The sequence below is a fragment of the Eublepharis macularius genome, chromosome 2, assembly GCF_028583425.1.
Source record: "Eublepharis macularius isolate TG4126 chromosome 2, MPM_Emac_v1.0, whole genome shotgun sequence".
Taxonomy (NCBI): Eukaryota; Metazoa; Chordata; class Lepidosauria; order Squamata; family Eublepharidae; genus Eublepharis; species Eublepharis macularius.
The window spans coordinates 154363489-154382792 of NC_072791.1; the positions used below are offsets into that span (position 1 = coordinate 154363489).

A 19304-nucleotide genomic window follows, 5' to 3' on the forward strand; every position below is an offset into this window, starting at 1 on the left:
GCATGTTGGGGCCAAAAATTGACCGCTGAGCACAGGAGTATGCCCGCTGGTGAGGGCCCTCTGCATTCTTGCATGGAAGGTTCCTTGCTACTCATTCCCTGTGCCCCCCCTCGTTCCCTGTGCCCCCCTCCACTGGCTGGGTAAGCAGTGGCAGGGGGCAGAGGCTGGAAGTGGGGGATCCTCCGCCCCCACTGAGGGAATGGCAACCCTATCTTGCATACATACTGCTTATCTTCAGCCATTCAGTGAAGATCCTCATGTTATGGTGGCAGCTGCTGCTGAAGCAACTTCTTAAAAATCTGCACAGCCAATCAGATCTCCAATGATCTATCAGAAGCCCTGCTGGGCAAAAGCCCCACTTGGCTCCATCCATTTTTTAGAAACATGGCACCCATGGTCTCTTTGAACCAGGGGGGATTTGATTTAAATCGAATCGATTTAAATCATGATTTAAATCACGATTTAAATCAGTCGTCAGTAAGACTATATTTAAATTATGGTTTTCTACATAAAGACTCATTCTTTTCTACATAAAGACTCTTCATGCTTAGCTTCTTGTGCAGATCTATTCTACTTCTAACCGTCTTCTATTCATTGAATTTTTTTTAAACTTAGCACTTAAGAGGTAAGGGGTTGGTTCTGTGTACAAAGATTTACAAAGGAACAATGGAATTAAGGTATTTTTCTCAACTATGTATGTTTATTTTATAACCTTTTAGCTGTGAAGAAGAGACATGTGATCTCTGCAGACACAAATTCAGTTTTGAGAATTGTAAAACCAAATATCTGTGATGATATCTTCTAGATAGAAAAATTACCCAATAGTCTTACAGAAATCTCTGGAAGAGCATGACATTGTGAATGAATTAATGAAATTCGTTTACCAAAAAAATTAAACATTGCATGAATATACAGCCTCACGCTACATAATTAAAAACTAACCCTTATTTCATGATGATAACCTTTGGACTATAATGTATTTTAAACAGTAAATTACCTTTAGATATATTTTTCCTCAAAAAACATTTTATTAAAAAAATCCAATTTAAATCATTGATTTTTATCTACTCTGCTTTGAACCTATTATACTGTAGCTGGTAATGGGACCATGTTGTCCTGAATAGTTGTTATTGAATTCCCTCAGTTGGGATGAAGCATCACACCTTGATATGTTCGTTCAGCTCTAAGGATGAAGTTTTTAAACTACTTTTTGTACACATTGCTTGGCATGTACCGAGGTTCACAGCTGGATCTGTGCAAATTGTAACATTTCTCCCATAAGTATATGTGAAATTTTTGAATTCCAAACATAACAGCTAATCCTTCCTGATCCAGCTGTGAATAATTGGGCTCTGCATGGGACAAAGTTCATGACACAAATCCTATGGGTTTCTCAGACCCATCCTCTATCCTATGAGCCAGAACTCCCCCAGTTCTGTAAGGTGAAACATCACATGTTAAAACTAAGTCTTTAGCTAGTTGATAAAGGACCAACATCTGAAGTTTGCAGGTGTTTTGATTTCTCAAACACTGGTTCTTGAGATGCTTCCCAGTGCTATATGACCCTTTTCTTAAGTAATGTGTAAAGAGGCGAGAGAAGCATCGACAAGTTAGGTAAAAACCGAGCGCTGCGGCTGTAGCTGCTCAGAGAGAACTGCGTCCGAGGCCCGGGGGGGGGGGGAGATTTAATTTGAACTGTAATTTGTATTTTGTAAGATTAACCATTCCATCATTACTTTATTAGGCTTTTTTTCAATTATGGCAGTATGAAGGGAAAGCATTGAAGTGTAGTGTTTAGTGTTTGTATGTTGCCTTCCCCTTTCTTACACCCCCCTTCCCCCTCTCCTTTTTTCCCCTTCTTTTCCTCCCCTTGTACTATTGTAGTTTTTTGTAGTTTACTGTTTTAGATGTTAAAAATAAAAAAAATTAAAAAAGACAAGTTAGGTAAAAACATTACTATAATAATTAAGCAATCCTAAGTAAGCTTTTGGCTCAGAAACATACTTTGGTCTGGGAGCATTCCATATTGCTTGGATTTTGTCCATTACAGGGTGTAGCCCTCGAGCATCCACTTTATATCCTAAATAGATCACCTTCGGCTTCAAAAACTTGCTTCTCTTAAGGTGCAATTCTGAGTCCTTCAGTCTGTTTAAAATTCTGCCAAATCTTGTAAATGTTCACATGTTGTGGTCCCCATCATTAATATGACATCCAACAAAACAGCTATATGAGGAATCCCTTGAAGTAATCCCTCCTTGGTCCTTTGAAAGATCGCTGGGGCAGAAAAGACTCCAAAAGGTAAGCGATTATATATGACGAGACCTTTGTGTGTATTGATTGTAACATATTCCTATCAAGTTGTTGATAGGTATGACTTGTATTTAATTTTGTAAACAACCAATCTGTTAATGCTGTAAAAAGATCTTCTATTTTGGGGATAGGGTATTGTTCCAGCTGTGCCACCCTGTTAACAGTCAGTTTGTAATCTCCACATATATGCACTAAGCCATCCAGTTTTAACACAGGCACAATTGGAGCTGCCCAGGGCTTTTTTTCTGGGAAAAGAGGTGATGGAACTTAGTGGGTTGCCGTTGGAGAAAATGGTCACATGGCTGGTGGCCCCGCCCCCTGATCTCCAGACGGAGGGGAGTTTAGATTGCCCTCCACTCCCCTCTGTCTGGAGATCAGGGGGTGGGGCCACCAGCCATGTGACCATTTTCAAGAGGTTCCGGAACTCCGTTCCACTGCGTTCCAGCTGAAAAAAAGCCCTGGAGCTGCCCATTCTGAAAACTTTACAGGATCTATAATACCTGCTTTTAATAATCTTTCCAATTCCATTTTTTCTGGAGCCAGTTTGTAGTGGTTAAGAGTGGCAAGACTCTAATCTGGAGAACCCGATTTGATTCCCCACTCCTCCACTTGAAGTCAGCTGGGTGACCTTGGGTCAGTCACAGCTCTCTTAGAGCTCTCTCCACATCACCCACCTCACAGGGTGATTGTTGTGGGGATAATAATAACATACTTTTTAAACAGCTCTGTGGGCATTAAGTTGTCAAGAAGGGTGGTATATAAATTGAATTTTGTTGTTGTTATTAGTATTTCTTGGTTTTGTCTTATTGCAGAAGGAACCATTCTAGGTTTTAAATAATGAGGCATACTGTTTGGTTTTATATATATATTTGCTACCATATCTTTTATAGCACCCAGTTCTTCCAGGAAAACCGCTTGGTGCATAGATAAAACATCTTCCAAGAAAAATACCTTCCCCAAGTTGAAAACCTGAACTCGTTCATCAAAGCTTAAACCCAAATCAGCTAACCATCCCTTTCCTAGTAAATTAGGGACACTGAGGGAGCGGAGGGTAGAAGTGGGGGGATCCCCCACCCATACTGGGGAACCTGGGTTCCTGAACCTCAGTTCAGCCACAAACTCCCCTATAGGCTTCCCAGACTTTTTGGATTGTGAACTAAATTTAAAACACTCCACTCTTTCACTAGGAACAAGATTAAAGTGGTTCTTCAACAAATTTACTAACTCTCCAAAAGTTTTACCACTGGGTTTTTCAGGCAGTGACAGATTTTTCATTAAACTTTAAGTGGAAGGATCCCCACTACTGAGCAGAATCACTTTTTTAAAATCCTCATTTGTTACATCATTTTCAGTGGGGGGAAATGTATGATAATTTCACAGTATTCCTCCCAAGTTTGTTGCCAAGGATCAAATTGTAACACAGTGGCAGCCATTTTCTCCTATCTTGAGAAATTACAATGTCAACCAAAAAATAGAGAAGCATCCCCTCCTCAGGCTGGTTGTTTGCCAAGATGGGGCTTCAGTTTATCCTCAATGCCCTACGTTGTATCTTGAATACCATGACACACTTTTTATTCAGACCTCAGTTTGGCTTAGCTGGCTTTTTTGTCAGCCTCTCAGTCAAGCCTCAGCAGCCACCAATTTGCTACAGGATTCTTGAAGGGCCAAGACTGAAGAACACGCAATACGCAAAGCAGGAAACTGTCCCCTGGAGGCTACTTGTACACATTACAACAGATCTGTCCTGGGCCAAGTAGGAGAACATCTTACATTACCCTCCTAAGAACACTTTTCTAGGAATAAGCCCCACTGAAGAATATGGGATCTACTTTCAAGTACATCTGCTTAGGTTTGCTCCTTTGTTAGTATTGTTAGGGAATGGTTCCCTACATATATAGAACAGGGAAGATTAATTGAAATAATCCTATCTGCTCCTGTACCTCATGCCATTGTTTTACATAATCTGCATTTTTAGGAAGGAAATCAGTGTTTGATTGAGAGACCATAAGAAGGTGGATAATTTATATTTTCTCATATTTCCCTAGCATCGAAGTTTATTCAAGTGATTAATTCTCCTCTTAACATTTTTATCTTTATGCAAAAGAAACTAACTCTGTTTAGCTCCCAACTATTGGGGCTTCTTAGTCTAACCATATTTCTTAATGCTGCTTCTCTGTGGTCTTTGCAATCCCACATACAGGATGTGTGTCTGTGCAGACATTGGTTTAGAGCAGTGTTTCCCAACCTTTGTTCCAAGGAGGAAGCCCTAAATTAATTTTTCAAATCCAAAGGAACTCCTATCTATGAAAATGTTTACAGGCCAGAAAAAGCTGTTGGTAGGGAACACAATTCAGTTACTGCTAAATTATTGTCAGGAAAACTTATTTGTAAATAACTGCTCTCTCTCTCTTTCTCTTTCTGTCAACATACACAGTTAGAAAAGAAGTGAAGCATTTTTCCTGTCTTCTTTATATTATCTATTTTTTCAAATATTAAAATATCAAATCAAATAAACACATCTAAAATCAATATAAGGTTTACTTTCAGTGTGATATTTAGACTCGTTTGTTTTTGCACAAATGTTGAATTCCTCACTGAATTTGGATATTTGAAATTTTTTTTGTGGTATTGATGAAGTTCTGCAGAGTTCAGAAGTACTGGTTTAGAACCTTCTAGTGCTGAGGACCAGAAGCTGGTATTCATCCCTCCCCTCTCCAAGGGGAAGGTGCTATGTAAAGGGATGGTGCCCTTCAAGGGGAATGCTATCAAATCCTGGCTGAAGAATCTGTTCAATAGTTAACTGATTGTGTAGGTTCTTCTCAAGTCTGGTTTAGCCATTACGTTAATTACAATGCAGAGCAGGAACCCAGCCAACTGTCTGCAGAGTCCTCCATTTCTCAGAATGTGATAGTGTTATAACAAAAGGTAAGAACAATGCCTGAGGAAATTAGTAACAGTCAGTTATATGGAGATGAGGATACGTTCTGTACTACGTAAGAATTCAAGAGCTTGGTTGTAGTGAATGGTTTCTGGGATGCTGTTTGTCATATCTGTGCACCTATGAACCTCTTCTTGTGTGAAGCAGAAATAACAACAGAGGATATACAAGTGATCATTAAAAGGCTGTGGTGTTCTCCACTTGGCCACTGCATGCCCCATGAATCAGACGTTCTGTGTGAGTTCCACACTCAGAAATTAATTCCCAGGTGTGCAGGGGCCATGAAATACCAAGATCGCATCTGCCAACCTGACAGGACACAAGGACTTCATAATGTGTGATTCATAATTGTGTGATTCATAACTGGTCAGTCTGAGTCATGATTTCATCCTTTTTCCAAACTCCATGTGTCTTGTGCAAGGGGGGAAAGTGGTTACTTCCTTTCAGAATAGATCTGTGTTGCAGGGAACAGCTCCTAATGGGGAGAGGTTCCTAATGGGGAGAAGAGAAGATGCACAAGTTTCCCCCTTCACACAAAACAGGAAAGAGAGTGCAGCTCACTCGTGTCTATCCTTATCAATGCTTCATATGCAGCCATGTTGTTTGTGGCTTGTATTTGTGTTCAATGCTATTGTACATTAGAGCTAAGATGTTGTGCTTCAGTATGTGGTTCAGCATAGGACCCAGTTGTTATTCTTGCTATAATTTCCAGCCCTTTTGCAGATGGGGAAGGTTCAAAACATTTCCTAGCCATAGAAATATTATGTGCCACTGAGTAGTTGCTGTTGAGAGTCTTTCTATATAAGACATCTTACCCAGGGACGCGCAAGTGAAAGATCTTACATTTGTTCTCCCATTGTGGATACACGTGCACTGCTAGGGAGATATAAGACCACACAGAACTTGAGCCTTCCTGGGTAAGATGTCTTGTATAGAGAGACTTGCCTCAGTTCTTTGTCTATACGTAAAATGGAGTAAGGGTGACCTATAGCTCTGGTTTGTTGTGTTGGGGGGGAAATCTGCACATTAGCAGTGCTGAGTGAAAATTAGGAATTTGTGGCTAACAATGATCTCTGGGTGAGATATCCCTGCAAAAAGGTTGTCAGTGTCTCCACAGTGCAGCCCCCACTCCATGTAAAGTATATATCTCAGGGGCTGCTGTGAAAGATGGAAGAAAGCAAGTTACAATCTGCAGCAAAGAGCTGAAAGTCTGGCACATTGCCAGTCCCTGGCGGGTTCACCTGCAGTTTAATTAGGAAAAGAGGGAGGAGGAGCAGGGAGAGAGAATGGGGGACATGTTGCAACTAGCTGCTTGCATAGCCCTTGGAGGACTTGGGAAGGGGAAGCCGTAGACAACAGCACACGGGGCAAGAAAGACTTTCCCTGTATCTCAGGAAGGTAGTTGCTGCTTTTTTGACGCTGCCGAACTAAGTGGAAAGCATTCTGCTAGGACATACTTTGGCCAGTTCTGGTACCTGAAGAAACAAACATCTTTGTGGGAAAGGTGGATTATAAATAACAAATAAAAAGTAAATTTTTAAAAAATCAGAGTGAGTGTGAAGAAGGAGGTCTAAAAATTACTTGTGGAAGGACAGAAAGAACAACTAAGTTTGAGACCAGTTTCCTCCAGTCTTTGTTACTGAATAAATATGGTGATTTTTTTTTTGCAGGATTTCTGCAAATGTGGGTGTGTCCTGTTATTTCTGTGGGTCAAAGGCCTTCAGCAGTATCATATTCTTCAATCTTTGACAGAGAAAATTAGGTGAATTTGTTTTGTGTTGAATCATCAATGGATTCATGATATGAATTCCCCTGTTCTACATACTGCCCTCATAAAGCAGGTTTGCAGAGCCCTCTGCTGCCCACCTTCTCTGCTGCTGCAGTCCACATTGCTGTTTAGCAGTTGTCCCAAAATGAGGACCTGTGGGGAATGAGTTGGTGGTAGCTGGGCTGCAGGAACATTTCAGACATGGAAATCCAGACATGGCTCCAATTAACAGCCACTAGGCAGGGATCGGTTTGTACTGAATTCCTTTGCACTATCAGATTATAAAGATTATGCCTACATTTACACTAGTGTACCAATGTTTATGCTAGTAGAAGACAAAGCTGGCACAATTGCAGCATTGATGAGACTCAACCAGTGCAAGGGGCAAAACGGGGGGCAGAACGGGAGTGTGATGTGGGCAGGGGGAGCAGCAGATCTTAGTTAGGATGATCTCATTACTTAGAGACTGCTCCTACCTTGCACGATAGCACAATGTTACTCAACAAGAGGCATGGTATGAGTAAATCACCTAGGGATGGCTGGCATTCCCCAGGAGTGGAGGGGCAAAGACTTCCTAGAAGTAACTTCCTGCTTCCCCATGGAGATTTTTGAAGTTTCAGAACATGTGACTTCCACATGCTGTTTCCTTCCCATTTCTCCCCACTGAGTGAGGGTAGGGGACAGGCAGCATCACTGGTAATTTCCCTGGCATTACTGGGTAAGTGGCAACTGTAAAACAACAACATTCAATTTATATACCACCCTTTAGGACAATGTCCACTCTGAGCAGTTTACAAAGTATGTTATTATTATCCGCACAACAATTAACACCCTGTGAGGTGGGTGGGGCTGAGAGAGCTCCTAGAAACTGACTGACCCAAAGTCACCCAGCTGGCTTCAAGTGGAGGAGTGGGGAATCAAACTGGGTTCTCCAGATTAGAGTCCCGTGCTCTTAACCACTACACTAAACTGGATCTCATCCCCATTAGAGGACATGATTCTGACTAATTCAAGAGCCAACAAGGCACAATACTGGCAATGTTTAGGCCTACAAAGAGTGGAGCTATAGCTCATTGGTAGAGATTCTGATTTGCATGAAGAAGGTCCCAAATTCAATCCCTCACATTTCTAGTTTAAAGGTTCAGGTAGTAGGTGATGGGAAAAACCTCTCCCCTAGATCCTGGAGAATCGCTGCCAGTTGAAGTAGACAGTACAGAACTGTGTGGGAGCTCTAATGATGGGGAACATGGTGTCAGAGAGTACTCTGCAGAAATATCAAATGGCCAAGGCTAACACAAAAGTAAGAAAGGCAGATAAATAACCCTTGTCTTCTCTCAGAACCCTTACAGGCACACTGCTGCAGGGCTCCAGACACATACACTGATGAGGAACCTCAACTTCAGTACTGCTTTTGGGCCTGACAGGACAAGATATCTCACACAAGTAAGTAAGCGAAGGTGGGGGGGGGGGGGAGAGAGCTTGCCAGCAAAGTAGAGACTGTACAGATCAGGCCAGAAGCCTTGTCTATGGCTTGTTCTCATGTTGATGAGACACTTACCTACCTTGGTTGTGGCAGCAGGAAGTGACATCACCTGGATATATTGACTGGATATGCAGGCCAACCTCCAAACAAAGAGAGAAGCTGATGAGCTTTGTTTCAGGAGCAAGACAGGCAGCAAAGTGGCTCAGCACTGTCAGGAGAGTAATCCAAAGGAATGTGGGGAGAGAATGAAAGTTGGGAATGAGCTAGGATAGTTGCTTTCCTCCAGCCCATAGGATGCTACTGGTGGCAATAAGTGGATTACTATACAAGATCCACTAGGAAAATTAGGTTCCTTCTTATGGAGGGTGAAACAAAAGGAGAGGTTCTCTAGTCCGTTGGCTTCTTGGGGCCAGCAGCTCCTCCTCTAGAACCTGGGTTCTAGAGGATGCTGACACTGCTAAGCATCCAAAGATGTGAAGAGCATTCTAATGCCTAGAGTCACAGAGGCTGCTTCCACATGGAGGTTTTGCTTCCTTTCCCTCCCTCAAAACTTCATCATTGTGGTGGAGGATGGATGGGCGGGGTAGGGGATTCAATTTGGATTAGCAACTTTCCTTCCCTCAGTGATTTATAACAGTGCTTCTACATAGAAGTCATATACTGTGCCACCCAAGCTAATGGGGATGGGAATGGGGGGTGGGGTTGACTGTTGTTGGTGAACATTCTATTCACTGGTACTGCTGTTCACAACTTATGTTTCATTCTTCTTTACAGCATCATCCTGTGGTACATGGAAGAGAGCATAAATACACCCAGAGATAGAATCCCAGTGCAATTTTCACTTTGGGTATGTTAGTATTGTTTCAGTGATTACATGAGGTAAACCTCCAGTGGTGACATGAGAGGTGGGAATGGGGCAGGGCTACATACCAGGGTAGCAGCATCTTTTCACAAACACATGGTTGCCAATTTCAGACAAGCACTCAGTCATAGACCTGTCTGTTGCAGCTGCTATACATTGTTAATGACTATTCCTATGTCTCTCTTGCCTTTCCACAGGCAACCAGGAAGTTATTCAGCTCACAGTGTGGGAACCTCCTCCTTTGCAATGTAGAGCATAAGTGAGGCCTGCAGCATCTGGGACCAATCAGGAACCACCTTTTCCTATATGAGAGTGCCATATTTTCCCTCTCTGCAGTCCTGTTCTGCTCAGAAGTGCATGACAGACAGAAATGTAATAGCTGTAGCAGTGATCAGTGAGGAATTCAGTGATACTGAAAGCTGCACCAGGTATTTGGTCACTTTTCCATGAAGGTTTCAGAGGCTCTGCATAAATGAAAACACCATGTTTCTATGATGCTGTTATAATGAACTTTCTTATTGATATGATTCAATAAAAGCTGTGACTGTTTCAGCTGTGTATTTGTTCTGGTTATCCTTTCCTCTGCCTGATATTTACTCAGGGTAAGGCAAATAAAAAAGAAGGGGGTGGTGGGTTCTCCAGCACTATACCCCACCAGGGCTGTTTGTATTGTCTCCATGGTACATGGAGCACCAATAAGGAAACAGTGTGTGCATGAGGAGGGGGGAGGTCCCTACAGCTCAGCATCCACCTAGAACTTGCTTCTATGGTTACTGGCAGGGTGGAAGTAAACCAAGCCCTATTGCTGTCTTGTAGTTTAGAGAGGCAATAACATGGTGTGCTGGAGAAATAGATGAGATGAAGAGTCATAAATTGGTGCATGTACCAGTGAACTCCATAACTCCAGTCTCTTTGAGTGTGTGGCTTTCCCAACACTTTCTCCTGGGAGTTAATAACCAGAAATCAAACCTGGGTTCTCTTGTGTGCTGAACCGGTGCAGTTCCACTGAGCTATGGAGTTCCTGCAGTATTGGGCAACATGGATGGGATTCCTCAGTGAGTTACATGGGAGGAGAAAGGAAGGAGGCATGTCATAGCTGAGTCTTACAGAGAGTGCAAAGGCTGCCTCATAAACCTTCCACTTGTCTGTGGCTGAGCAACTTTGGTGTTGTTTTGCCTTCTGGAGTGGGAGGCTTGGGGTCTGTCCTTTCCTCTCTTGAAAAATGTATTGTTACCAGCAGCAGCACGCCCCCCCCCCCAACTTTTGCCTTGTGAAGGCCGTATTTATATCCCAAACACTTATACCCAGTTTCTGGTGGCATTGTTGTCACACACAGCTACCAATTGGCTCATCATTTTGTCGACTGTGAGCTTGCTGAGGTAGTGTGCATTCGTGCTTCTCTTGCTTCCCTTTCTCTTGTGAAATGCTTGTTCCAGTCACGCAGACACAGGTACAGACATGCTGTGTACACTTGTATGTACATTGTGTATGTAATCATTGGCACGTCAAAGACTCAAGCTGACCTCCCAGGATATTTGTCAGGTATGGGTAGTTATGTACAGACTATGAGATAAGCCGGTTGCTGTGATTGCAAAGGTATCCGTTCTTTCTGTATCAAGCACCATCTATTTCAGTGTTGAGATGATTGCTTATATGCTGCTGTTGGCTATATTTGGGCTGCTAAGGGATTAGGGGAACTCTTGGAGCTTGTGGCAGATATGTATAAACAAGTGAGAAGGGAATGAGGAATCATGAGGGTGGGAAACAAATGATAAGGAAATTTCTGCAGCATTCACACTTCTTCCCCTCCATGCAAAAGTTGTCAAGTTCTTGAATAGTGGTAGTGGAAAGCACCATCAAGTCACAGCTAACATTGCAACCTCTGCTGGGGTTTTCAAGGCACGAAACTAATAGAAGTGGTTTGCCACTATCTCCCTCCCCTTCCCACTTTAAACAGACTCTGGTCTCGAGATTCTGTGTCCCTTGAAACATATTCAGTCCTTATTAGGTGTTGTACGCTTTCTTTCTTTTGGTTAACATAGTCATATCGTTTTTGCATACCTGAGTACATAGCAATCCTGCTTCTTCTTCAACAACAACAACAACAACATTTGATTTATATACCACCCTTCAGGACAACTTAATGCCCACTCAGAGTGGTTTACAAAGTATGCCATTATTATCCCCACAACAAAACACCCTGTGAGGTGGGTGAGGCTGAGAGAGCTCCAGAGAACTGTGACTAAGCCCATACTAGCCCATACTCCAGATTAGAGTCCTGTGCTCTTAACTACTACACCAAACTGGCTCTTCCAAAGGTGGTCTGATTTTGCCGCTTTCAGGATTGGCACAGGGGGCAGACACTATACTATTGAGCATAGACAAAAATGGGTAAAGAGCAATGTAATCCTAGAGTATATGACATTTCTATGCAGATCCCAAAGGTATACAAATTAAATTCAGTGACCATTGTAAACAGCAGTAAATGTTGCTGTTCTTGTCCTGTATACATTGGAGCTTTGCATACAAATATCAGTTGTACCTCCTGCATTTCCTTGTCTTTTTTTTTAACAATTTTTTTTATTTTTTTAAAAAAACCAAACAAACAAACAAACAAAAACAATGTACAGAAGTAACATTTCCTTGTCTTTTGACCCCTCTATTTACCAAAATTTTTTAGACTGTGTTGGTATGCATATATAATATATGAAATCTGCCATTTGAGGACACACATCATGCATCTGATGAAGATGGCACTAACGTCTGAAAGCTTCTGCATAATATAACTTATGGGCTACAAGACTTTAAAAAAAATCCCTATTAACAAGAGTGCTCTTAATCAATCTTAGGGCTCCCAGTGGGACACAGAATCCATGTTATATATGTTTGAAGACATAGCAGAACAAGCACGCCTGCTGTGTAATATGACATGCTTGGAAGGTATGCCCTGGGGCCAGGGGGGTGTCATTTTAACTGAATGAACATTAACAGCCACAGAAAGAGGTACAGATATACAGCAATATAGACAAAGAGTTTTTTCTTCCTGTGTTGGATTAGAGAGCTTCAGTAAACTCTTTAAAGATGCTTAATAACAACTTTGCTGTAATCAGTGTTGTATCACTGTTTCATAGTAATAGCAGAATGTATTGCATATATTAAAAAATACTGAAAGCTTTGCTATAATTATTACCCAAGAAATGAATGAACAGTACCTCCAGGTAACTTCAGTTAACTCCCTCATCTTCCATAAGACCATGCAAAACCTCTCCCCCCCACCACTCCCTTTGATATTACACCCTTTGGTAATGTCCTCCCTGATCATCTGCCTGTGCCAAACACCTTGATCATCCATCACTCTACTATAGGTCTTGCTCTCTGCTTTTCACTTATTAGGATGAAAAAGAACTGTGGTTCTTGAAAGCTTGTGCTACAGTAAAGTTGGTTAGTCTTAAAGGTACTACTAGACTCTTTGCCATTTAGAAACCAAAGAGTGAGTTTTCTTTGCATTTTTGTGAGGGAGCAGGGAGAACAGACAAAATTTCTTGGAAAGTACTAGATCTGAGTTTGGTGAATGGCATTGCTTTTAGAGGCTGTGTATTTTAGAGGTTTGTCTTTAGTTCCAGAATAACTGAGTAGAGCATAATGGATGTCCCTGATTTCAGAATTTGACATCTTGGTAAAATACCCTAGATACACATCATGCTCACAGTATTGTGATCAGACACAAGGTGGGGAAGTTTGCACACTCCTTAAAGCTGTGCTAAAGTTAATACAGGTGACCAAGGCTGGCTTTGCTGTGTTCCCTGGTTGTTGTTGCTCCACTGTAAGCACTGACTTGTTTTGCAGCTGTCATTGAGGACGTTGCGTTCTGTCTATCCCTCTGTGCAGCATTTTGCCATTACTTCCGAGTTCTTTATTGACCAGTGTGGATGTCTGGATAAGAAGCCCTCATTGTGTATAATTTGTGTCTGGAAGGTATTATAATTTAGGAAGCTATAGGCTACAGGATCATGCCTAACAGCACAATTGGATTGTAACACTTAGAATAATTGCCTATTCTTCTGCTCAGCTCACCTCCTTTGTCCTGAAAACACCCTTTGGAACAACTCCCAGACAAAAGCTTTTTGAGTTTATCAGAATAGGTGGGTTGGTGGTAGGCCAAGAGTTAGAGACTAATTCCAATGAAGTGGAGACATTGTGGCTCAGTGGGACAACATGCGCTTTGCATGCAGAAGGTCCCAGGCTCAGACCTCAAGCATTTCCAGTTAAGAGGATGAGTTAGCTGGTGATGTGAAGGAACTCTAGCTGGCACCCTGCCAGTCTGAGTAGAGAATATGGTTCTTGATAGACCAATGCTCTGACTCAGCGTAAAGCAGTTTCATGTATATGTGGAGGCTGAACAGTCATGGCAACCATCAGGGCTTTTTTTCAGCCAGAACATGGTGGAACGGAGTTCTGGCACCTCTTGAAAATGGTCACATGGCCGGTGGCCCTGCCCCCTGATCTCCAGACAGAGGGGAGTTTAGATCACCCTCCATGGCGCAGAGGGCAATCTAAACTCTCCTCTGTCTGGAGATCAGGGGGTGGGGCCACCGGCCATGTGACCATTTTTGCTGAGGGCGACTTAAACTTTAAAAAACTCCCCCCTTGTTCCAGCTGACCCAAAGTGACATCATTGTGCGGTTCCGGAAACATGCACACACTTTGCACATGCACACGTGGTACCAGGGGCACTACCTCCTGCCAGGAGTTGCCCCCCATCCTGGCAACCCACTGAGTTCCACCACCTCTTTTCCCAGAAAAAAAGTCCTGGCAACCATCATGCTGAACATACATAGGGAAAGAGGTGGAGCTGGTGGATATGATCCCACTCTTCTCTCTGCACATTCCTCTGGTGCTATAAATGAAAGAGATAATTCTCTCTCTCTCCCCCCCCCCCTAATCATACATATCTATCTGAAGTATCCTTATGTACTTCGTAAGCGGAAATTCCTATTTTATCTCTCATACAAACTCAGATATAATACTTTGTCCTTCAATGTGAGCATTTATCTTCTATTGTAATATGAAACCTTTCCTGGCAGTCAAGTGTTGAAGAGGGTTTGTCTTCTATCATTGACAAATTCAGTTCTGGAAATTCCCTTCTGTGCAGTGAAATAATGCTTATTCATGGTAGTTGCAGCCTGCAGCTTCTTCTCTTGTAGGAGTTCGCGTGACTCCAGTGTACATCAGAGTATAAACAAAGCCAAAAACAGAAACATGCTCTAATTATAGCTGGTACACTTTCCAATTGTTGAGACTCAAAGGTGCGTAAGAGTTCCCTTGCCATCATCACTTCCCCTTTCAAGTTGTCCATAACTGTGTGAGTCTCAAAGGGAATCTAAGAGTCACCTAGTGCAGATTCCCCAACATGGTGCCTGTGGGCACCAAGATGCTGCCAGTACTTTCTTTGGCACCCACTGAGCTTTTCAGAAAGCGGGTGGGGCCGTTGTAAGACAGGACTTGTTACTGAGTGGAAATACACGTTACCAAGTACCTGGGGACACTCAAGTAAAGGATTTTATGTGTGGTCCTCAATTCACATGCAGGCTGTTGTTGCTCAGCACACATGCATGCCACTTTCATGGGAATTTCGTTTGTGTGATTGCATTTGCAAGTGAGTACAGAGGGCAGAGTGCCAATTCAGCTCTGTTTTCACAGTGGGATGGACGGCTATCTGGGATGGACGGCTCCTCTGACTTGACAATTCCCTCTCAAAAGTCTAAAGGTGCCCACAAGCTCAAAATGGTTGGGGACCCTCGACCTAATATGAACCTTTGTCTGAATTGTTGCAAAAGATTGGCTCCTGATAGTAGGGCCAGATGTCAAATCAAGAATGTGACAGTAGAGCAGAACAACCAAATGATGTACTAGCCTAACACTATGATCCTATGGACATGGTATGCATTTCCCGCTTCTTCAAGTGGTAAAAATTTCCAGGGTCTGATCATGTACAAAGGCAGAGACCAGCCAGATGTATTTTGCTGTGTGAGATACAGCAACACTCTGAAATTGATATCCTTTGAATTTGGTAGAGAGCATGAATTAGCAGGCATTCATGGCATGTCGTGGTTTGAAAGTCACTATTGAAAGGAGGTAGAATTATACTGTCCTTTAAAACCACTTTGTGCAAGGTGACGTGTGCGCGGGGAGGGGGGTTGCCACACAGATTTAGCCTCAGTGGGAGGTGATAGGAAAGTGTATGGTTGCCAGCTGTAAAATGAATTAGCATGTGTTTAATCCCAGATATTTCCCTTTTGGAAGATGTAGCAACGGATTGTAATCCTGTTTTTATTGGGTCATATCAGCTCATGTATTATACTAACTGTTGTATACACTAGCTGAAGTTAGTATAACTGTGCAATTGTTAATATAAGTTTTCTAAGCTGCAGCCATGTACAGCTCCCCCCCCCCCCCCGTATCTTTCAAGCCAGTTTCGTTCTTGGTGCTGGAATTCCATACAGCATAATCTGATGGCTCAGGTTTTCTAAAAAAGCAAAGCAAAGCTTTCCAGTTTCCTCCATACCAGAGAAGTGTCACCATAGCCCTGGCCCTTGAGATTGTCAGTCACCTACATGAAGGAGGACTGTAACTGTGACCTGCTGTGGCTTTGCTCTTTTGCAGTGGTTTTGAAGATACACCAGAGGTTTCTCTGAAGCTTTTTGAGAAAGGGAGACTAATGTACACTGGCTTGAGTTCTTTGCAGAAAGGGTAGGACAAAAATGTACTAAATAAATAAAATTTCGGATTTGTCAGTGAGAAGAATAGTAATGGCAGGCATGCTTCTCTGAAAGACTGCAGATCCACTTTTACCAGTCACGCCTGAAATGAGCAGATCCAAAGTGAATGCTGAGTGCATTATGGAGCACAGTTTGTGCAAGATTCTAGTGAGGTCCAACAGGCCTGAGCAGTATTGTTTGTGGCCTGAATCTGTGCCCTGACATATTAGAATCCTCTGCAATGTCTAGAGGCTTTGTGGCAGCATATTCCTTGAGGGTAGAAATCTTTGAAAAACACTGCTGTTTTGATATGTCATAGCTGAGAGTAGAGTTGCCCTGTATGCTTTATATTAAGGAATCAGTCCATATTCCAATATTTTCCCATTAGAACTGACTCTGTTGCTAGTTTTTTCCTAATAGGCCATGGAAGTTCCACAAATTTGACATATGTAGGCAAGCAGGTTAGTAACAGTTTCTGGGCTCGTGACTTCTGTAGATATATTTGGCAAAGCTGTAATACCATGAGCTTTCAGGATAGGGATCAGGGAAAATTCTTCAGCCTCAGATGTTAAAGGACTGGTACATTTGATGCTGCACAGTTCCAACCAAGTCTATGACACTGGTCCAGTCTCTGTAGTGCGTTCATATTAACATATCCAACTGAACAAGACTTTTGTTCTTCAAAACAATCAAATTTTCACACACCACATTTAATGCATATTAAAATTTAATGTTCTGGGGAGATATAACAGGGTTTTCTATACTATGGCCATGGTAGTCATACACGCAGGAGGGGGGGGGCTTCTTTATGGTGTACTCATCTTTGTGGCTAATCCACTTGGCTTTAAGCAGGCTTTGTATGTTCGAGAGGGATAGATGAAAGAATATCTGGAATTAAAAAGGTTCTTTTGTGGCTTCAGAAAACAAAGGTCAGACAAGATCCACATTAAGGGAAAGGTAACTGATACTGATTGCCTCAGTATACTGATATGCACACACATGAATCCTGAGCATGCCCAGTTAAAGGAAATCGGGGTATTCCATGCTGAGGTATGGTGCTACTCTGAGGGGACAGCTGGGATGCTCATTGAGAGAAAGGCAGCTGTGGAGACAGAAGCTGGTTCCCAGACAGGAGTCAGTGAGATGAAATACTGAGAGTGTGCCTTTTGGGGAGTGACCTTCTACATGGAGTAGCCTCAAAGTGGCTGTCAGGGAGAGGACTCTTTTCACGGCTTATACATTTGCAAAGGTCAAGCTCTGCACCAGAAGAGACTGGAGGGAACAGGCAAAGGGAGACATGAGGAAGACACAAGCCCAGCTGAGGTGAAGAGGCACGGAGGGCTAAAGAAGAACAGATAATCCAGACTGCAATGTTTGAAAAAGATGTCCGGTGCCTGAATGCCAAGACTTGTGGAATGCTTATACTCTCACTGCATTGCCCATGCTTCCAGACCTTCAAGGAGAAGACTACCTCCCTTTGGCATTTAGAAAAACCAATTAGCATGTGTTGCCAGTGTAACACGCAGCTAACTTCCCTGAATAGTGAGAAGTTCCAGGGGTAACACTACAGGACTGTGGTTTTTTTTAGGAAAGAATTCATAGGATATTTACAGCATTTTTGTGCCACTTGTTGATACACATAAATGTAGAACATGGAGGAACAGGCAAGCACCTAGCCAGATAGTGCTAGTCTGTGAAGCAGCATCACCTAACCGCCAAAGCAAGTGGCATCCATTTGAATACTACTATCCCAGCTGCCAAACTCTGGCCTGTCTCTCTCTTTCTGGCTTCACTGCATCTCTAGAGTGCCTCTCTAGTCCCAGCCTGACTGTCTGGGGTGTGTTCTAACCACCAACCATTCACAGTTCATTTTAGAAACATCAACTGACCATTAGTAAGTAATTAAGTATGAAATATGGGCACTTGTCAGCTCTTATATGAGGAGATTTTATTGGGTTCTATGGGACTGCCTCCCTACCCACCCGCCTCACTGTGAGACAGGGATGGGAAGGCTGTAGCAATTTGAACAAAAGTGGCAACAGTCCAGAGATCGGCGGTGCCACTTTCCTTCACTCATCTACACACTTTTTTGTGTTTTTTGCTTGGCATGTGCCTATTTTTAACCAACAGGTGCTGGAGGGCAGAGGTTTCTGTGTTCAGCCTTTCTTCATAGAAACAGGGAGCGCAAAGATGTCTGGAAGCCGTGGGGTGGATCCAGCCAGATTTCCTATTGGTGAAAAAGGAAAGAGGGATCTTGACCACAAATAAGGGCTATGTTGAGAATCATTGGAGCAGTGTGTCCAAAAGCCATCTGGGGTGGGGCTGTAGTAGGAAGGAGAATTGGACAAGACTGAATGAAAAAACTGGTTGAATCCAACCCATTGTCACCTAGTGACAATAATGACAATAATATATTTTGATTATAATATATAATATATTTTGTTTATAAAAATGTATTGTTGATTCTTATTCTATTCTTTTAAAATTTATATTCTTGAGTGTGAATGTGACAGGTACTGGAAGGTGGATCTCTTCTTGCCCTGAGTGCTTATCTGTTTCCTTTGTAATATCTGTAGCTGAAGCCAGGCCGGGCAGGACTCTTTGAGTGATGGGAATCTGTCATGTGTTCTTTCTTGCAGGTTTCCGAGAAAGTGCTTTTGCCTATGCCATCGCAGCGGCAGGAGTGGTGCATGCTGTCTCCAACGCCTGTTCTCTGGGCAAGCTGCAGGCGTGTGGCTGTGACCAGAAGCGTCGAGGGGATGAGGAAGCCTTCCGCATCAAGTTGCACAGGCTTCAGCTGGAGGCCATGAACCGGGGCAAGGGAATGATGCATGGTGTGCACCTGGAGCACATGCCAGCTGAGGCCCCAGGCCTGCAGGACTCCTGGGAGTGGGGGGGCTGCAGCCCTGATGTGGACTACGGGGAGAAGTTTTCCAAGGACTTCCTAGATTCCCGAGAGACATACCGAGACATCCACTCCCGCATGAGGCTACATAACAACCGTGTTGGCCGGCAGGTGAGCTGCAAGAGCAGGGATAGGGTGGGAGAGAAGCCGAGCTTTGTATACCTCTCAAAGTTTGGAAATAAGGAACAGAGGCTGTTCCTAATGTATTGGAAATAGCAGTAAAGTCATAGAAGTAAAGTTCCAGATCATCTACTCATCCGGCTGGTTGGTTTGTACTGGG

General features: G+C 42.9%; 1 protein-coding gene across 1 annotated transcript in view; it reads left to right on the forward strand.

Annotated features, from left to right (window-relative positions):
• Nucleotides 1-19304, forward strand: part of WNT10A (Wnt family member 10A) — a 63077-nt gene that overhangs the window by 26499 nt on the left and 17274 nt on the right. Inside the window, exon 3 of the mRNA XM_054971209.1 lies at nt 18759-19135. Within this exon, the coding sequence (XP_054827184.1) occupies nt 18759-19135 (377 nt within the window). The remainder of the gene's footprint in view (nt 1-18758; nt 19136-19304) is intronic.